Source organism: Solenopsis invicta, chromosome 16, assembly GCF_016802725.1.
Source record: "Solenopsis invicta isolate M01_SB chromosome 16, UNIL_Sinv_3.0, whole genome shotgun sequence".
Lineage (NCBI taxonomy): Eukaryota > Metazoa > Arthropoda > Insecta > Hymenoptera > Formicidae > Solenopsis > Solenopsis invicta.
This window is the reverse complement of record NC_052679.1, coordinates 25,943,937-25,960,821: the sequence shown is the minus strand read 5'-3', so window position 1 is coordinate 25,960,821 and position 16,885 is coordinate 25,943,937. Positions and strand designations below refer to the sequence as shown.

The 16,885-nt window shown below is 29.7% G+C and overlaps 1 protein-coding gene across 18 annotated transcripts in view; it reads left to right on the top strand.

Annotated features, from left to right (window-relative positions):
- LOC105193864 (glutamate-gated chloride channel) overlaps positions 1–16,885 on the top strand; it is a 55,322-nt gene extending 38,437 nt beyond the window's left edge. For 8 of the 18 annotated variants that reach the window (XM_039458732.1, XM_039458737.1, XM_026135184.2 and 5 more), the window contains 9 exons: positions 82–302; positions 534–616; positions 739–879; positions 4,250–4,339; positions 5,992–6,144; positions 6,879–7,093; positions 9,291–9,341; positions 15,520–15,636; positions 15,844–16,885. In XM_039458732.1, coding sequence (XP_039314666.1) covers positions 82–302; positions 534–616; positions 739–879; positions 4,250–4,339; positions 5,992–6,144; positions 6,879–7,093; positions 9,291–9,341; positions 15,520–15,636; positions 15,844–15,975 — 1,203 coding nt within the window. In that variant the 3' untranslated portion in view covers positions 15,976–16,885. Of the gene's footprint in view, positions 1–81; positions 303–533; positions 617–738; positions 880–4,249; positions 4,340–5,991; positions 6,145–6,878; positions 7,094–9,290; positions 9,342–15,498; positions 15,637–15,843 lie in introns of those variants that run through there. The other 10 variants (XM_039458739.1, XM_039458735.1, XM_039458738.1 and 7 more) reach the window with 6 other exon arrangements.

Below are 16,885 nucleotides of genomic sequence, written 5' to 3'. Positions count from 1 at the left end.
TTTCTCTCTCTATACTTCATAGTCATCAGTTAAAATATAACTAATTGTAAAATTATATAAACGTTTTTTCTGCTTTCACAGAAATACGAGGTGGAATTCTTACTGCAGCAACAGTGGTTCGACCCACGATTGCGTTATAGCAACAAATCAAAATATGAGTTTTTAAATGCAATTCATCACTACGATAATATCTGGTTACCAGACACGTATTTCATAATGCATGGAGATTTCAAGGATCCTCTTATTCCTGTTCATTTTGCCCTGCGGATATATCGCAACGGCACCGTCAACTATCTCATGCGGTACTTGAGAAACAACTTGATATATCTTACATGCTTAAGCTAAATACGTTTAAAACATGAAATGTTTGAAAAAATTATTAATAATACGTATCTTTACAAAATAATTAATAAATATTATTGCAAAAGTATTTTTATAAAGTGATCTTGATCAATGTTAGACAAATTTTTAATTTCTTTCTTCTTCAGTAATAAAATTTTTCTTTGTAAAAAATCTTCATTATTATTTTACAGGCGTCATCTTATCATATCCTGCCAGGGTAATCTTAATATCTTCCCTTTTGACGACCCATTGTGTTCATTTGCAATCGAGAGCAGTAAGTAATTAAAATACATAGCACACTTGGATGCGAACGATAAAAAAGATACATTGTGTGTTGTCTTGAACGTACATTATGAAATAATTATTAATAAATTTCACTTTTTTTTTATTTTTCAGTATCGTATGAGCAGACAGCGATTACGTATGTGTGGAAAAATGATGAGGGAACGTTACGAAAAAGCCCAAGCCTGTCTGCGCTGAATGCGTATCTCATTAAAAATCAGACAATCACGTGTCCCATCAAAGTGAGCTGGCGAGGTGAGCAAAATACAATTAATTGTATACTTTATAAGTCTATTCACAGAAAAAGAAGTGAGATGTACATACATCTTATACCTTGAACAATCCCTTTCGAGAATTACAAAAATGTTTTTAAATATACTTTGCAATATTTATGTTTTATTCAGGTTATGTGTTGTACATTAATAGAATTTTATTTTTTTATATCACATCTCCTAGTTCTTTAATTTACCACTTCACAATTTTTATACAACATGTAATTTTCTTAATATAAAAATGTACATATTAATAATAAATACTCTTCACACGCGTTTTATCCAATAATCTATTATCCAATAATCTAATATCCAATAGAAAAAGAAGCTTCTTTTCGTAATATTCGTAATGATTCTATGCAAAAACAATAAATACAACGTTTCTTTGATAGCCAAATCAATGCTGTGTTAGCTTAGTATACTTGTATCTTGTAAACTTTTACAAATCTATCCGAAGTAAAATTTATCACATCTCTATTACTGAAGCTTTATCTTCGGATCAATGAATCTGTGTGTTACCAATAAAGTAAAGTTTTAGAAAAGGTTCATTTATCTTCACTTTAGATCTCTTTCATTTTAGAAACTATAGAAACAGAAATAGTGCATTTCTTGTTGTGTAATTAATTAATATAAAATTCATCCTTTATCTTAATTGTTAATAATTAACTTATAATAATTTTAATTAATTTTTTGACAAAAAACTAAATTAAAATTCAATTTTAATTTTACTTCTATTGTTGATTCTTTTTTTATCTAGACTTTTTTTATCTACACTTTTCTTTAATAATTAATATTAATTATGATAGAGTTTGGCAATGTCTAATAAAAAATAAAAAAAAAGGTAAGTTTGCATGCATAAAAATTAGCAGCGTAATCCATTTATGTTGTCCTTTCATGTCAGCTCTATGGAATGTGACACGCTTAATTTTCTAATATACTTTCAGCACGATTAAAACAGAATGATGTTTTCAATGAACACCGTACTTTTGTTCCTTTACTTTTTTAAATTAGAAAACTATTTCGCGTGGGTAAAAATATATAATAACTTATGATAAAAGAAAAAAATTTCGTATTAAAACGAAAATGGAAGTAGAAAACCATTTCTACTTCCATTTTTGTTTTAATACGAAATACGTTTATATCTAAAATTTACATATTTATATTACGTATGTAAATTGTACACAGTATTAAATGCATAATAATTTAATTACTTTTATTTTTAAAAAATATGTTATATATTAATTCTTAGATTATACATCTATCTATTTGACTTTATTCTTTCTCTCCTTTTATATAATATATTTCTTCATAAAATTAAACTTTTCTCTTCCTTTCTCCTTCTATCAAACAAACAAATTTTAAATTTGAAAATAAAAATATTATGCACGAAATAACACATCAGCACATATATGTTGTATGATATACCTACATGTACAAGATGTCCCAGACTTGGCGTAACTCTCGCGTTAATGACAGCCTCCTGAGATCATTTCAAGACGAAAATCCTAGTATTAAAATGTCGAGGCTGCAGTAGTTCTTAAATGAAAAGGATTTAAAAGTGGCAAATCAATCACGTATGGCACATTATACAGTAATGAACATGTTCCTAAATACGATATTTATTTTTCATTGTACGAGTATCTTCACGGTACGGGGGATGTACATACCTCATACTTGAGCGCACGCATTTCGGACAATTGATTTTGATTTGCCAACTTTAAACCCTTCTCATTTAAAAACTACTGTAGTTTTACCGATATTTTAGTACTAGGATTTTTGTCTCGAAAAGTAATTGCCATTAACGGGAGTGTCTGCCATTAACGGCTGTCACGCAAAGTCTACAACACCCTGTCTATATATATAATAAATATTGTAATTATACCTATGTAGAAATCACGTATGCATGCGCCATAGCGATGATCGAATATAATTGTATCTCTTTACCCCGTTTATTAGTGATGTTATAGTATTCATATTTTGATAATGTATACACACATGTACGATAGTAGATTTCCTAGATTAGTAGAAAATGCATATTGGCAACCTTGGATCCTGTCTCGCTTTTCAACTAAAACGCCGTGGTTTGCTTTTGGGGTGAGACTTTCTTACGATGACACTCTCATCGGACGTCCTTGAAGAACGTCCCCTCCTTTGCACTTATAATCGATCCGCATCGATGCAGTATTGACAATTACTTACTTATTGTGAAGAAATCGGAAAAGAAATGCGAAGCTCAACACAACACATGCTTCGCACTTTGTGACCAAAATAAAAATAAAATTACGTTTTGACATACTAGAAAATTTTAATCGTTACCGATCGCTTTCACGCTCTTGACGTAGAAATTAGGCAGATTTACATAGATAATGATATTTTCGATAATGATACTTCCGATTCCGACCGGAAAAGAACTACACATGCCGGATGTTGAATTTTATAAATATAACATAGTACTTTTTATTGCAGATTCAAATTACGTTAAAAAATAAAAAAATTTTGTTTTACACATTTTTTTTCGAAATATGCATATGCATACATACAGTCATAAATACATACATACTACACATATAAACAGAGTGTCTGATGATTATTGACACAATGTTCACGAGTAGGTAGGTAGAATGGATTAAACTGAAGAAAAGTCCTATACTACAATATTGTGCCATTTTCGTAATATTCGCCCTAAAGGAGTTAACCATGGCGGAAAGTAGGCTATGCTTGATTTATTTAGAGTAATAATAAAGAGCTATAATATTGTTTGTACGATATTATTAACAAAAAAGTTAAAAACAGCATAAATTATAATATAATAAAATCGTTAAAAAATAAATAGACTGATTATAAACAATCTCAAGCGATATGGAGAGATTTGAACATTTAAAATTATTTAGTTTTTTACAAACAATTCTTTTTGAGCTTTGATAAGTCTGATTTGATTATCTCTGAGTGAGACAATCGCTATTTTTATTCTGATCTCAACTTGTTGTTAAATTGTGTCATTTCTTCAATGTTGGTGTTGCAATTATATTATTATACCATATCATATGTATTATCATTATTTTGTCACGTAACAAATTATTACAAATTCGTAAAATAATTGTGTAAAGCAAAAGAAAGCAAATAAAGTTTGAAAAAATTTATATACGTATAAGAAAAATAACAGAAACTTACTCAATGAGTAGATCAAGCTCTTCTTACACTCTTATTGTTAGAGCTTATCTCCCGACTCTGAAGATTTGTTTCTTCTTTCGACACTCTCAGAACGCGATTTAAAAAAAAAAAAAAAAAAAACGGAAAGAACAAAGGCAGAGAAAAAACAGAAAGGAAAGAGATCGTGGGCTGTTTTGTTGCAGCTGACGGACGGATCATGGTTGAGGAGGACGAGTTCGATGATTTCGGAGACTCTAAGTGCTCGCTGTGCCAGCGCAGATTTGAGGAGCAAGGTAAAAATCTATCTCTCTCATATCTATCACTTTGATATGAGTGTAACGCAATTTGAAAGAGATTTGAAAGAGAATAAATGAGGGAGAGAGAGACAGGACCAAGCTTACCAAAATTAAAAAATGCCAAGATATCCCAAGTAGATATTCGATGTTTGCTTCGTACATAGTATATTGATTTGTGCAATATTGCAAAAGAATTTCCACTAATTGAAAATGATAAAACTAATTGTAAGGGTTGCCAAATTTAGTAGTTGGAACGTTGCAAGTGCTAAAGCAATTTTATCTTTCCCCCCCATGCGTAATTGAGCTTAATTGTATTACTTAATTTAAAAAATAATGTAGGAAAAGTTTTCAAAAGACATTTTTATTTTACATTCATCTTACATTTATTTCTATTATTTATATGGCAACGCTTATTTATTATAATGAGCTTATATTGTGGCATTATAGAATTATTTTTATATTCATAAATATTTGTTCATTTATATGTATTATTATTTTGTAAATTTATACAATGTTTCAAAAATATAATATTTACGAAATATTATATTTACCTTAAAACAAAGTCAAAAGATAAATTTTATATTGTATATTATTAATCAGATTATATTTAAAAATTTTTTAATAGAACTACTTGCTGCAATAAAGGATTATAAAAATTTTATTGATGGGCACATATTTATGAGTAGTTCATAGGGAGCGCGCGATTATAAAACATATAACAAAATAATAAAATTAATATAATCTTCAAATAAATTTTATCAAAGAATTTTATATTGTTATTTCTTTCATAATTATAATATATAAGCTTCGCTTTTTTTATATTTTAATTTGCACAATGTTTCTTATACTCAATTTTTTATTTATTTGCTATCAATATTTAATAAAGTAAAAATTTTTTACTCGAAATTGATCCCCAAGAGAAATCCTAACAAGACGGGAACTTCTCTTTCAAATTAATAATGTATACAAACGACAATAATTGAATGTCACTGGCATGAATCGTTCGTAATTTTCATGTAATTTTGAATAAATGTTGATATTTTTTTTTCAACATTAAAAAAATATACATTGAAAAGTTATATTGAATGTAGAATTATTTGCGAGTTATTTGTGAAAGAAAATTTAGTTTTTAATATTTCCTTGGTGGTAGATGTTCCTTTATGCCTGCGAACCTTCTGATAAAACCTTTCTTGATGCCCATATGTTAGCACTTTGTTCAAATACTCCAAATGCTTTTGCGAATGATTGACAAAAAGATTGTATAAAATATTTTCTTTTATCGTTTTTCTCCGAATATAATAAAAATATATCTTTAAACGATCATTCTCTTAACACAACAAAAATCAATCGTCATTTACTTGACATTTTTAATCTCGTACGTTATCAAAAATATATATATACATTTTACTAATGCTGCAATGTTTCAAGTTGAAAAATATTTTTCAAACATCATTAATTACAAATCAATTATTGTATTAATTATTAATTAATAGTGAGCGAAAAAATAAATATTTAAGTATTTATGAATATCCATTACGGTTTATCTCTATTCGAATCAATGTCAAACTACTTTTCTTTCGCTTTACAAAAGTACGAAGAATCTTTATTAATTCCAGCAAAGAAAATAAAGTTACGTGTACTTGACTTAGGTAATTACAGCTGCTTGAAGGTGGATCTGATCTTCACGCGAGATCGTTCCTTCTATTTCACTACGGTTTTCATCCCGGGCATTATTCTAGTAACCAGCTCTTTCATCACATTTTGGCTCGAATGGAATGCCGTGCCGGCGCGAGTGATGATTGGTGAGTCCATATAGCACAGAATACAATCCCATAATTCTTCTTAAAAAGAAATATAGAATTTGGCTTCTTTCGCGAACACACACTAATGTACCTGCCGTATCATCCAATGGACCATATCATAATCGCCATGTGATACACAAGGTGTAACGTATTCTAACGATACACCGCTGTGAGTGTGCGCTCTGTCTCGTGGTCAGATAGAACGGTTTAAATTCAATGATAAAAGTCCTTTTTGATCCAAAGTACGATTTTTGCAACAGTTGAAGAAAAAACAAATTTATACATGTTTGCGAATCAGTCTACGCCACGCGACAAGAGAGGGCCACTGCTCATCAATTACTATGATGAGCGCGATGAGGCATTGAAGTATTGAAGATGAAGCGTTCTAATAACACAAAAGTTATCCTTTATGTTGCAAAGACGTTTCGAAGAGACGTCTTAATTATATTTGTATCATGAGATTATTTTTCTTCGCACGTGTTGCAATTTCAAATTTTTTTTTATTTACATAGAATAATTGTATAAAATTATATTATACGAAGAATCTTGAGAAAAATTGTCACCAGGGCGATGAAAACCTTTACTGAAAAATTCAATAATCTCTCTCAAGTATTTTGTAGTGAAATCTGACAATGGGTGCCATCGCGTGCTCACCAGTGCTTATACTCGCTTAGCTTCTGACATGGAAAAGTCATTGAAAAAATCATTGTTTTCAATAATTGTTTATACTTCAGGTGTAACAACGATGCTCAACTTTTTCACCACGTCGAATGGCTTCCGGGGAACGCTGCCCGTCGTTTCGAACTTGACTGCCATGAACGTGTGGGACGGCGTATGCATGTGCTTCATCTATGCGAGTCTTCTCGAGTTTGTCTGCGTGAATTACGTCGGTCGCAAAAGGCCGATGCACAACGTTGTTTATCGTCCGGGCGAGAATCCCGTCACCCAGGTACTTTGCTGATTGATGTGTTTTCGATCATTTTATTCGACATGTGACGCGTAAATTGCCACTCTTATTGCAATTTAACTATAGAAATTCTATTTAGCGATAGAAATTCTAATGGGTAATCCGTACTGCCTTTTTCGCGTAATTAACACTAAATTAATGTGACTTGACGTAAATTGATATAAATGATAAATCTTGGATATAAATATTTTAAACATATACTTAAGACGTATATAATATTTGCGATCGGTTTATAATCACAAGACAATCACTGTCAGTCACGTAAGATAACTGCAGTGCATCTCGTATAAGATAAATTTACAGACTATACTATTAATTAATTCACCTAAAGTTAAATACGCGCACATGCGTATTTAACTATACATATGCAGTTAATTATGTTTATGATACACATACATGTATATCAGCACAGAACGTTCCGACAATGTTGCAATGTTTCTACAATATTGCTGTAATATTGCAATATTGTTGTAATATTGCTGAAATGTTGTGTTCCATGCTGTAGACATACGTTATGGTATGTAAAGACTTAAAAATATTTTAACCTCATCCTAATAATAAGCCATTATTCCCTGTAAGATAAACTTGCAATTAAATTGTACCTTGCAAGGGAATCGTTAATCGTTCTGTTTGCCGATATCGACAAATGAGCGAGAATATTAATCGTCATTATTTTTCAGAATTAAATATAAATTCCTTACGTTCACACTCATAAATAATTTAAAAAGACATATGACGTTAATGTTAATGTCTACGAGTCATATGACCTTACAATTCGAAAATAGATGAGGTACAGTATCACGCGGTGATACTGAGAATAAAAGGATAATATTAAATAAGGATGATCGATTTCGAAGAAGATAATGTTCTCTTCATCAAAGAAATCAATTGAAACTACAGATATCTACAGATTCCACGAGACAAGATTACTCGTATCGAATTTAATTTGTAAAACCACAATCGCGCGCAATCATCTTTCATCGACGATATTATTTGCAAGAAGTTTCTTTTAAAAAGAAAAAATAATTTTATATCTCAAGAACAGAATGAGCTAAATGAGCTTACCAGGTAAACATACGTATTAGAAACCGGAATCTAATCGTTTCTTTAGATTATCTTGCGCATCATGAGTTGCAATCAATGATTGCGATAATAGAAACATAATAAATTTCCAAATTTGTTATCCTTAAGGTTATTAGTGACCTCTTGATTATCATCAAATTATCTATACAAAAAAATAATCGTTTATGCCATGATGTATTCTAAGTTCTGTGCATTCCAAGTTCTTCAGAGACAGATTTTTTGTGATGTTCCATACTTGTTTCACACATTGTGTTCGTTCTTTTATCGTGTTTATATTTCGCACACAAGAATCTGTGGTGTGACATTGCACAAACACAAAGTATATAATTTTTTCTAATTTCAAAATCTCTACATATATATAATTTTTTTCCGGAGAGTGTGAGTGTATTTTTGCCAAATTTCGACGCTCCTTATAAACCACGAAAGAATCGCGCGGATCTATGCCGCATCTTTATCGTTAACAATCAATCGGTCTTCGAAACACGTTCGATACAACATATCAACAACACATGTCCAATCACAAAACTGTTATACACCCAATATCTTGTATTTAATGCACGAATCCAAAAAAATTTCAAAGAATTACGATTAGAAAAAAAAAGAGATAGAAGACAACTTATCCATATATCTTAAGCAAAAATAATTCAGCATGCTGCAAGTTTGAGCACTGGCATAAATAGCGCGCTATTCCTTCGAAAGTGCTCATTATTTATTCAAAAGGGGCTGCAATATGCATGTCTCCATCATTAAACTCTTTTATTCTTCTGTTAATCTCCCATCTTTCCTTCCCGTCCTTCGCTCTCTGCTTCTTTCCTTTTTTCTCACCTTTTTTACTTCTTTTTCACTCTGCAACTTTGCAGAAAAGTCTCAGAGACATTACGCAAAGTAACAGTAACAATGTTTCAACATTATATCCCTGCAAATATACCCCCCCCTCTCTCTCTCTCTCTCTCTCTCTCTCTCCCCTCCCCCCTCTCTCTCTCACACTCTCTTTCTCTTCATATTTGTCTATTTCTGTTTTAAACGATTAGTAAGAATTTGGTTGGTGGAAATGTTGGTGAGTAAGTCTCTTTGTTTGGTGTCTGTGATGTTGCAGCGACTTCCAGCGGTGCTCAACAGGATAGGAATTATGTTGGCCAGCCCCTTGGTAAGACCCCCCCATTGCATTAGGGCGCAGTCATGACTTTGCGCGTTCTTGGTTCACTTTCGCAAAAAATTTAAATTACAAAATTTTTCTCTCGGTTTACACAATAAAATATAATAGGGAAAAAAATACGACAAAAAACATATTAAAAGTTATATACACTATAATACTGTATATAGTATCTGATTTCATACATATGTAACAATATTAGCAACGATTTATTACAGAAAAGAGAAAATATTGCACGTACAAGGTCTTAACTGCGTCCTAGAAATCTACAGATGCAGGACATAAGCTAAAAAATAAATGAGTACACAAATATACCAATTACCCAGATTCTAATCAAATATTTATGTATGGAAAGAAATTATTATTACATCAACAGCCTTAAATAACGGTAGTCTAATTGAAACTAATCTTGTTAATTTAATAACAATAATAAAACAAATAATTTTATTTAAAAATTTCATTAAATTATAAGCATAATGCGTATTTATTTTATACTGTTATTGAATTAACAAAATTATTTTTAATTAAACTATTGTATTAGCTGATGCTACTGTTAATGTAACATTGTTTTTTTCGTGGTATTAAACACATTTATTTTCTTACGTATAAAAAGAAAGTTTATGAAAAGAATGTTCCTACAATTATTTGTACTTAATTATATTCATGAAACATATGAAACATTATGACACAATTACCTACCCCGACAGGCACATTGCGAATAATGGCACAATAATGGCAATAATTGCGCTAAGACGTTATGATTCGAGAATTTAAACAAAATAAAATTTCTAAATAATATCAGTCAAGTTATACCTAAGACTAAGGTATAAACATCTTACAATTATTTTAAAAACCGTTTAATTCTTTATTTAAAATATTACCATAAATGTGTAATATTTCATGTTGCAATATTTCAACATTATATTTTAGAAATAATTATACCTTTTTGTAAATACATACGTATGTGAATTAATTTTATTTCTAAATGTTTTGTACATAATAGAGTTAAAATTTTTTTTAATTATTAAACAATTTCTTTCTAAATTTAATTTTACAAATATACTATTCAGTCGATCAGCATGATCGTTATAATTTTGCCGAAATACTATTTCAAAATTATATGCGCAAACAGTTATTAATATTTTATAAAAAATCAATATTTCTACATCTATTTTTAGAAATATACCTACATAATTCCAAAATTATAATTTTTATGCAAGATTTTGTTATATAATTTAATAAATGTTGTCCCGTCGGGGTAACTGCATGGAATATTCTTGTATACTATTGAAAATATTGATGACAATATATTACACTTACATGCAAAGTTACTCTTTAAAGGGCTGCAAGATGTTTTTTTTTTAAATCATAAAATAATTTTACTTTAAAAAATAGATATAATTTATATTTGACAAAATATAATATTATTTTTTTAGACAGTTTTATATTGGTTATACATATATATTGAATTTTTACTTAATTAATATACAAAATAATTTTATAAATTTCGGTATTATTATTTATTATTGGAAGTTATATTAACAAATCCATTATAGCTTCCAAATAGATAATTTTGTATGTATACACTTATCTGTATCACAACTTTGCTATTTATAAACTTTTAAGATAATTACTAATCATACAGAGTATATCTGATGATAAGTATAACATTATTCGTAAGTACGTAGAGCGGATTAAATGTTTTTCGAATAGAATAGTAAACTCCTTTTTGCAATTTCATAATAATAAATAAAATTTAATTAATAAAGATCCGTGAATAGCCATACACACACGCGCGCGCACGCCCGTGAGAATCGTGAGTTTCAACGTTAAACATTATTCGTCATTGCTAGAAGCGTATTTCTTCCAATATTTCGCCGCGCACGTAACAATCCCAATCGTAACGCGAAACAATTTCTTCTCACTAAATTGTACCCCTACATTGTTCGGCGTATTTTGTGAAGCGAAGAACATTTGCGCGCGACTACAAATGTTTGTTTTTAGTACAATTGTCAGCTACTACAAATGCAATCTATAAAATTTTACAGAAGAAAAAAAAAGAACGTTTCAGTTTTATAATCAGAAATGTTATATCTCTGCAGCTCTTTAAAGCATACAAGAAAATGCGAAAATAGCCGAAATAGGTATAAAATAATCAATAAATACATTCGAACACAGATATTAAAAATGACAATAAATCTTTGCATGTATAGATATTTCAAAATTGCCAAATTTCCTCAACAAGAGAAAATTAAGAATAAAACACTTCCACACAAATATGTCCTCTGCCATACTGATATATGAATAAGTTTTTTTTCCTTTTGTGTGCTCCTTTATCACGCTTTAGTTTCTGTCTCTATTTTTCTCTCTTAATGCACAATAAATGTATACTCTCTCCGTTAGTGATACAAGTGCGTATCGCATATAAATGCACAGAACAAAAAGAAATTATCTTTTCATTCGTAATAAATAAACAAAAGCAAATCAAATGGATTTAAATCAAGTTTATTAAAAATTTTTTTAATATATTTTAGCTAAAATGTAAAAATATATAGACATCACGCAAATCTAAAATCGTAATTTAATCGAATCAAGTTGTCTCGACCTTGTATCAAATTTCGCAAATTACTGCGCATTTATATAAAATAAAAAATATAGGAATAAAATCTCATTATATAAATTTTCTTTACATCTCGTGTACTTTTGCTCTTACCCCTTTTGCTATAATCTATATTTTATAATCATGATGGAGAATTTTTTAAATGTATGTATAACGCATGAAATGCGTAATAATGCATTGCATATGCGTGCATGAATGCATGATATAATTTTACTTAAAGCTATTTTCTGATATTTCGATGTCCTAACAAAAATAAAAAAACGGAATGTCTTTGCTTATAACTTGCGCAAATTGCTTCATCATTTTCAAATATCCTTAACAATTCTATTGCTTTTTACATTTTATAGAAGTAAAATATGTGTAACAAAAACTATATATACATATATATGTGTGTAGATTTTTTTTTATTTTAATCATCACTCTGACATCATATAGAGATATTGCGTTTTGCTTAATATAGAATCAATTTTCTCTTATGTTTTTATTCATAATTGTCACCAATATAACTTTATTAATTTCATTGCTCATATTTTAATAATTATTTTTTGTTTTACAATTCTTAAATCAATTAGTTTTTTTTCTCTACGGTAAAGAATTTTTTAAGAAATGGCTATCTTTTTTCTAACAAATGTTTTAATCTTTTTTCTAACAAATGTTCTAATCGCTTCCGCTTGATCATCAGTTACTAGGATATTCGCGTAATATTGTTTTGGTAGCATATTACAGATCTCTACATATCTCCACATATCTAACAAAATGTTGTTACATACCTATATATTTTTGTTTATATTTTTCTTAATCTAATTAATCAGATATTTATTACTTATTTGTGTTATAAGATAATACAAATATGTAATAAATATGTAAGATATTTTTCTAACAATAAGTGGAAAACATCATGGCCATTGGTGTAATAAATTTCTCATCATTATTTACAGACATTTATAAAATAAAAAAGCTTTAAAATATTAATATGCTACTAAAAAACAAATTAGAAATAATTATAATTATCATTCCTTTGATAATTATCATTATTTAAAATGCTGTGCATTCAACATCTTTTATAGCTCTCATCATGATCGATGATATAATTTCATATAAAGTAAAATGACTTGTTATTTTCATTATGCAAGAAGATTCTTTTAGTTGCACAAAAATCAATAAACTCGTGAGAATCAAGTTACTTCAACTATTGGAAATTCAAAGTCACAATGATTATATGTAAAGAGTAAAAATGTGTAATTTAATTAAAAAATATTAAGTCGTTTGACACGCACACACACAAACACAAACCCAAACACACACACACACACACACACACACACACACACTATGCATAAAAAAATACACATGTGCATGCGCGCGTGCGTGCACATACGCACATATACATATCGTACCTTAATTGTGGCATCAATAAATCGCTTTTATCATAGAATTAATCTCCATTGAAGCTTAACGCATATAAAAGCCTGGAATATCTTTCAAAACGCAATAAGGCGGTGCGGGGATCCGTTTGAAAATTTATAATTTATTGTACACCTTTTCAAGCAAGATCACAGAGAAAGACGTGCCGAGAAGTAAATCGATATTGCAAATTATTATTTTAAAACGTATTTAATCGAGAACATGTGTAAATATACTTTTAGTCTAATTAATATCTTATATTTCTGTACATTATATGTATCGTAATAGCTTATACTTCTTTCATCGTCTTTCTTCTTCCACAAAACTTAAAGAAAATCGCAAAGAGTCTCTTTAGTCAACAACACTCGATTTATTTTTTGAGAAAGTCATATACGTTCGAGAAAGTATCTTATTTAACGCAAGCATTTAAAAATATTATATATATATAAATGCTTTATATAGAATGATTCTGAAAAATGATGACAAACTCAAAAGAGTGACGGATCTGGTCAAACAATATTTATTAAGAAATTTGTGAAAATTCTTATATATTTTTTATTTACAATTAAATTACTTAAAATTCTTCTTCTCATAAAATTCAATGCTATTTTAGAAAGATATTTCAAAAAAACTGTAGTTAAAAATTTTTTTAAAAGTCAGAAATGCCTATATAAGCTTATTCTCAAAATTTGATCAGGATTAATTTGTTTTTATATTATGTTACAAGATTGGAAAATGTTCAAAGAACATATTGAATAATCATATATTTTTGGAGGATATGCTATTTATTCTGAAAAATTATAAGTTTTCAAGGAATACCACCGACCCTTGAATTAATTTTTCAACAAAATTGTATTTGTTAAAACACATTTTGTTTAATTCTACCTTGGAGTTCAATTTTCTCTCTTTGAAAGTTAAAATCTGTCAGCTTCTTTCAGGTAAATTGTAACTTTGTCATTACTTTTCAAAAACATTCTGTGTATCGGATCTATCGTAAAAAAAGAACCGATCAGTTAATAATTTTAATTTTTCAAATAACGAGACATTTGGCCAGAAAACCACATTACATCCAAATTATATTTCATGATTGAATTTACAATAATAAAAATATATAATTCACGGGCGAGTATATGCATTATTTTCTGCGATAAATTAATAAATTGATCAAAATGAATCTTTATTTATGTTCGACATTAAAATAAGAAAAGTAAATGTTTACAATTTAGTGTAATTTTATGTCACAAAAAAAAGACAAAAGGGTAAAAATGAGAAAAATATCATATCAAGCAACGATTCACTCTTTGATGATTTTCGCATCACAGGTTAAGATGATCTAATATTTAATTTACACAATTTTACATTTTTTCTTCAATTCATGTCATATTATATTATATAATGTTAATATTTATCACAGACAATCCGTAACATGTCAAAGATTGCAATTATCAGCAGTGAAACAACAAATGTGCTTCTTTTGTATTTAATCAGAAGAGACAATTCGCTATTTCAATCAGCTTCTCTCCATATTCTCAATGATCTCTATGATCGAGTACATTCGACAAACTTGTAAAAAAGCAATAACAAGGCGCCTCCGCTAAAGCAGCGTGCAAATATCGTGCACGTTTTTCGTCTGTTTATAACATGGAAATGATATTTCATTCGTATCTCCAGTGCGTTCTTTCCTGAAAATATCACATGCCTTTACGTGCAAGCTTAATTTCTTTTCTTAACAAAGCCTAGTACGCTTACATTATTAGTAGTATGCTTATAAAAAGCGCCACTAATTATCTATTTATCACCATCATGTTTCTAGTAAAGTAGATTATCTAGTGCTGTGATAACGCAACATTATGCCGCGCGTATTAAAAATAATATTTCTGTTTATCAATCGTTTGAGCCATACTCGCTACTGTATATAAAAATGATAAAAAGATCAATAAATGTATGATAAAAATATGTGAAAAATTAAAGATAATCGATGCATGCGTGGAAAATTTGGAAACAGAAATAAAAATGAGAGATGTAAAAAGAGAAAAGGGCAAGAAAACAGGCGAATCGAAAGGGTGGATCGTTGTTTAAGATAATAAAAACGACATAGAATTGAGAAAACAAGTTTCTTCTACGAAGACCCTGTCGTAGGGTAAAAAGAAGCGGGAAGGCGGAGCTACTACCGGTGGTACCACTGGACCGAACGAGATTGTCACTTGCACTAACTGCGGACCTAATCCTTGTACGCATACAGCAACGAATGGTTGCACTGCTGAGGTAAGCTCATTATATGTATTACATATATCTCATGACTTTGTATATAAATATGGATTAACAATGCAAATAAGACCATCTATCTGCGCCTCTCTCTCTCTCTCTCTCTCTCAAGAAAAATATGCTTCGTGCATGCTTAAAATATATTATATATCAAATATTTCATTGAGATTATCTCCTTTTCTACAAATTTTCAAATTTTTCTTTCAGCTAAGGAAAAAGGATCCACCGCATCCTATTAGAGTGGCGAAAACGATCGACGTGATAGCCAGGATTACTTTCCCAGTCGCCTATTTCATGTTCCTCACTTTCTTCTTCATTCACTATAAGGGCACTTCGTAGAATGACGTACAACGATCTTCGAGAGATCTCCCATCGCTGGTATAAATGACAACGAAGTTGTCGCTTCTGTTAGGTGACGACGCAACGTGCCATAGAAATCGAATCTACAATAGATTTCACCTTCTCTCAAGACCGAAAATATTTCCAACTGAACAAAAGCGTAATCGTTTGTGTTACAATCAAACAATTAGCCAATTTTATGTACAAAAATAAAAATAACGACATATACAACATACGCGGCGCATATAAGTAAATTCAAAAATTCTAACGCTGATTGTGTGAGTCACATAAATTGTCTAATCTGAATATAACGAACAAACGAATCAAAGAATAGCTGTAATGAAGGGGCGGATGTCTAAAAATTAAGAGATTTTTTCTTCTGAAGGGAAAAAGAAAGAAAAAAAGAAAGAGGAACATTTAAAAGCACAACATAAAAGAAGAGTACCAACGATGGATCGTCTCCGATTATTCTTCATCTCCTCTCACGTGTGATAGCTCTTAAATACACTCCTTTATAAAAGAAGTAGATTACGATTGCTTCGCGATCATATACACTTCTTTATTATTCTTTTCTCTTTCTTATGTCGTAAATAGATCATAGAATCTATAGCTGGTAAAAATACTTTTGCCAAGCAAAGAAAATGACGCTTAGCTTAGTTGACGATGATCAAACGTATTAATATAAATTAAAAAATATATCGTTACGGACGAACCTCTGTATTCTTAACATTTATAAACCTAACATTTTTATCACATATCTCGAAATGCACTAACAATACTGAAAATGTATAGTTCACGCATGTCTTGCACATAGCACACTTTTTCCAAAATACGTTGCAGAAAAGTTTTCGAGACATCCTTTGGATGTTAGGATGTGTGTGTCTGCTGTCTCTCTCTCTCTCTCTCTCTC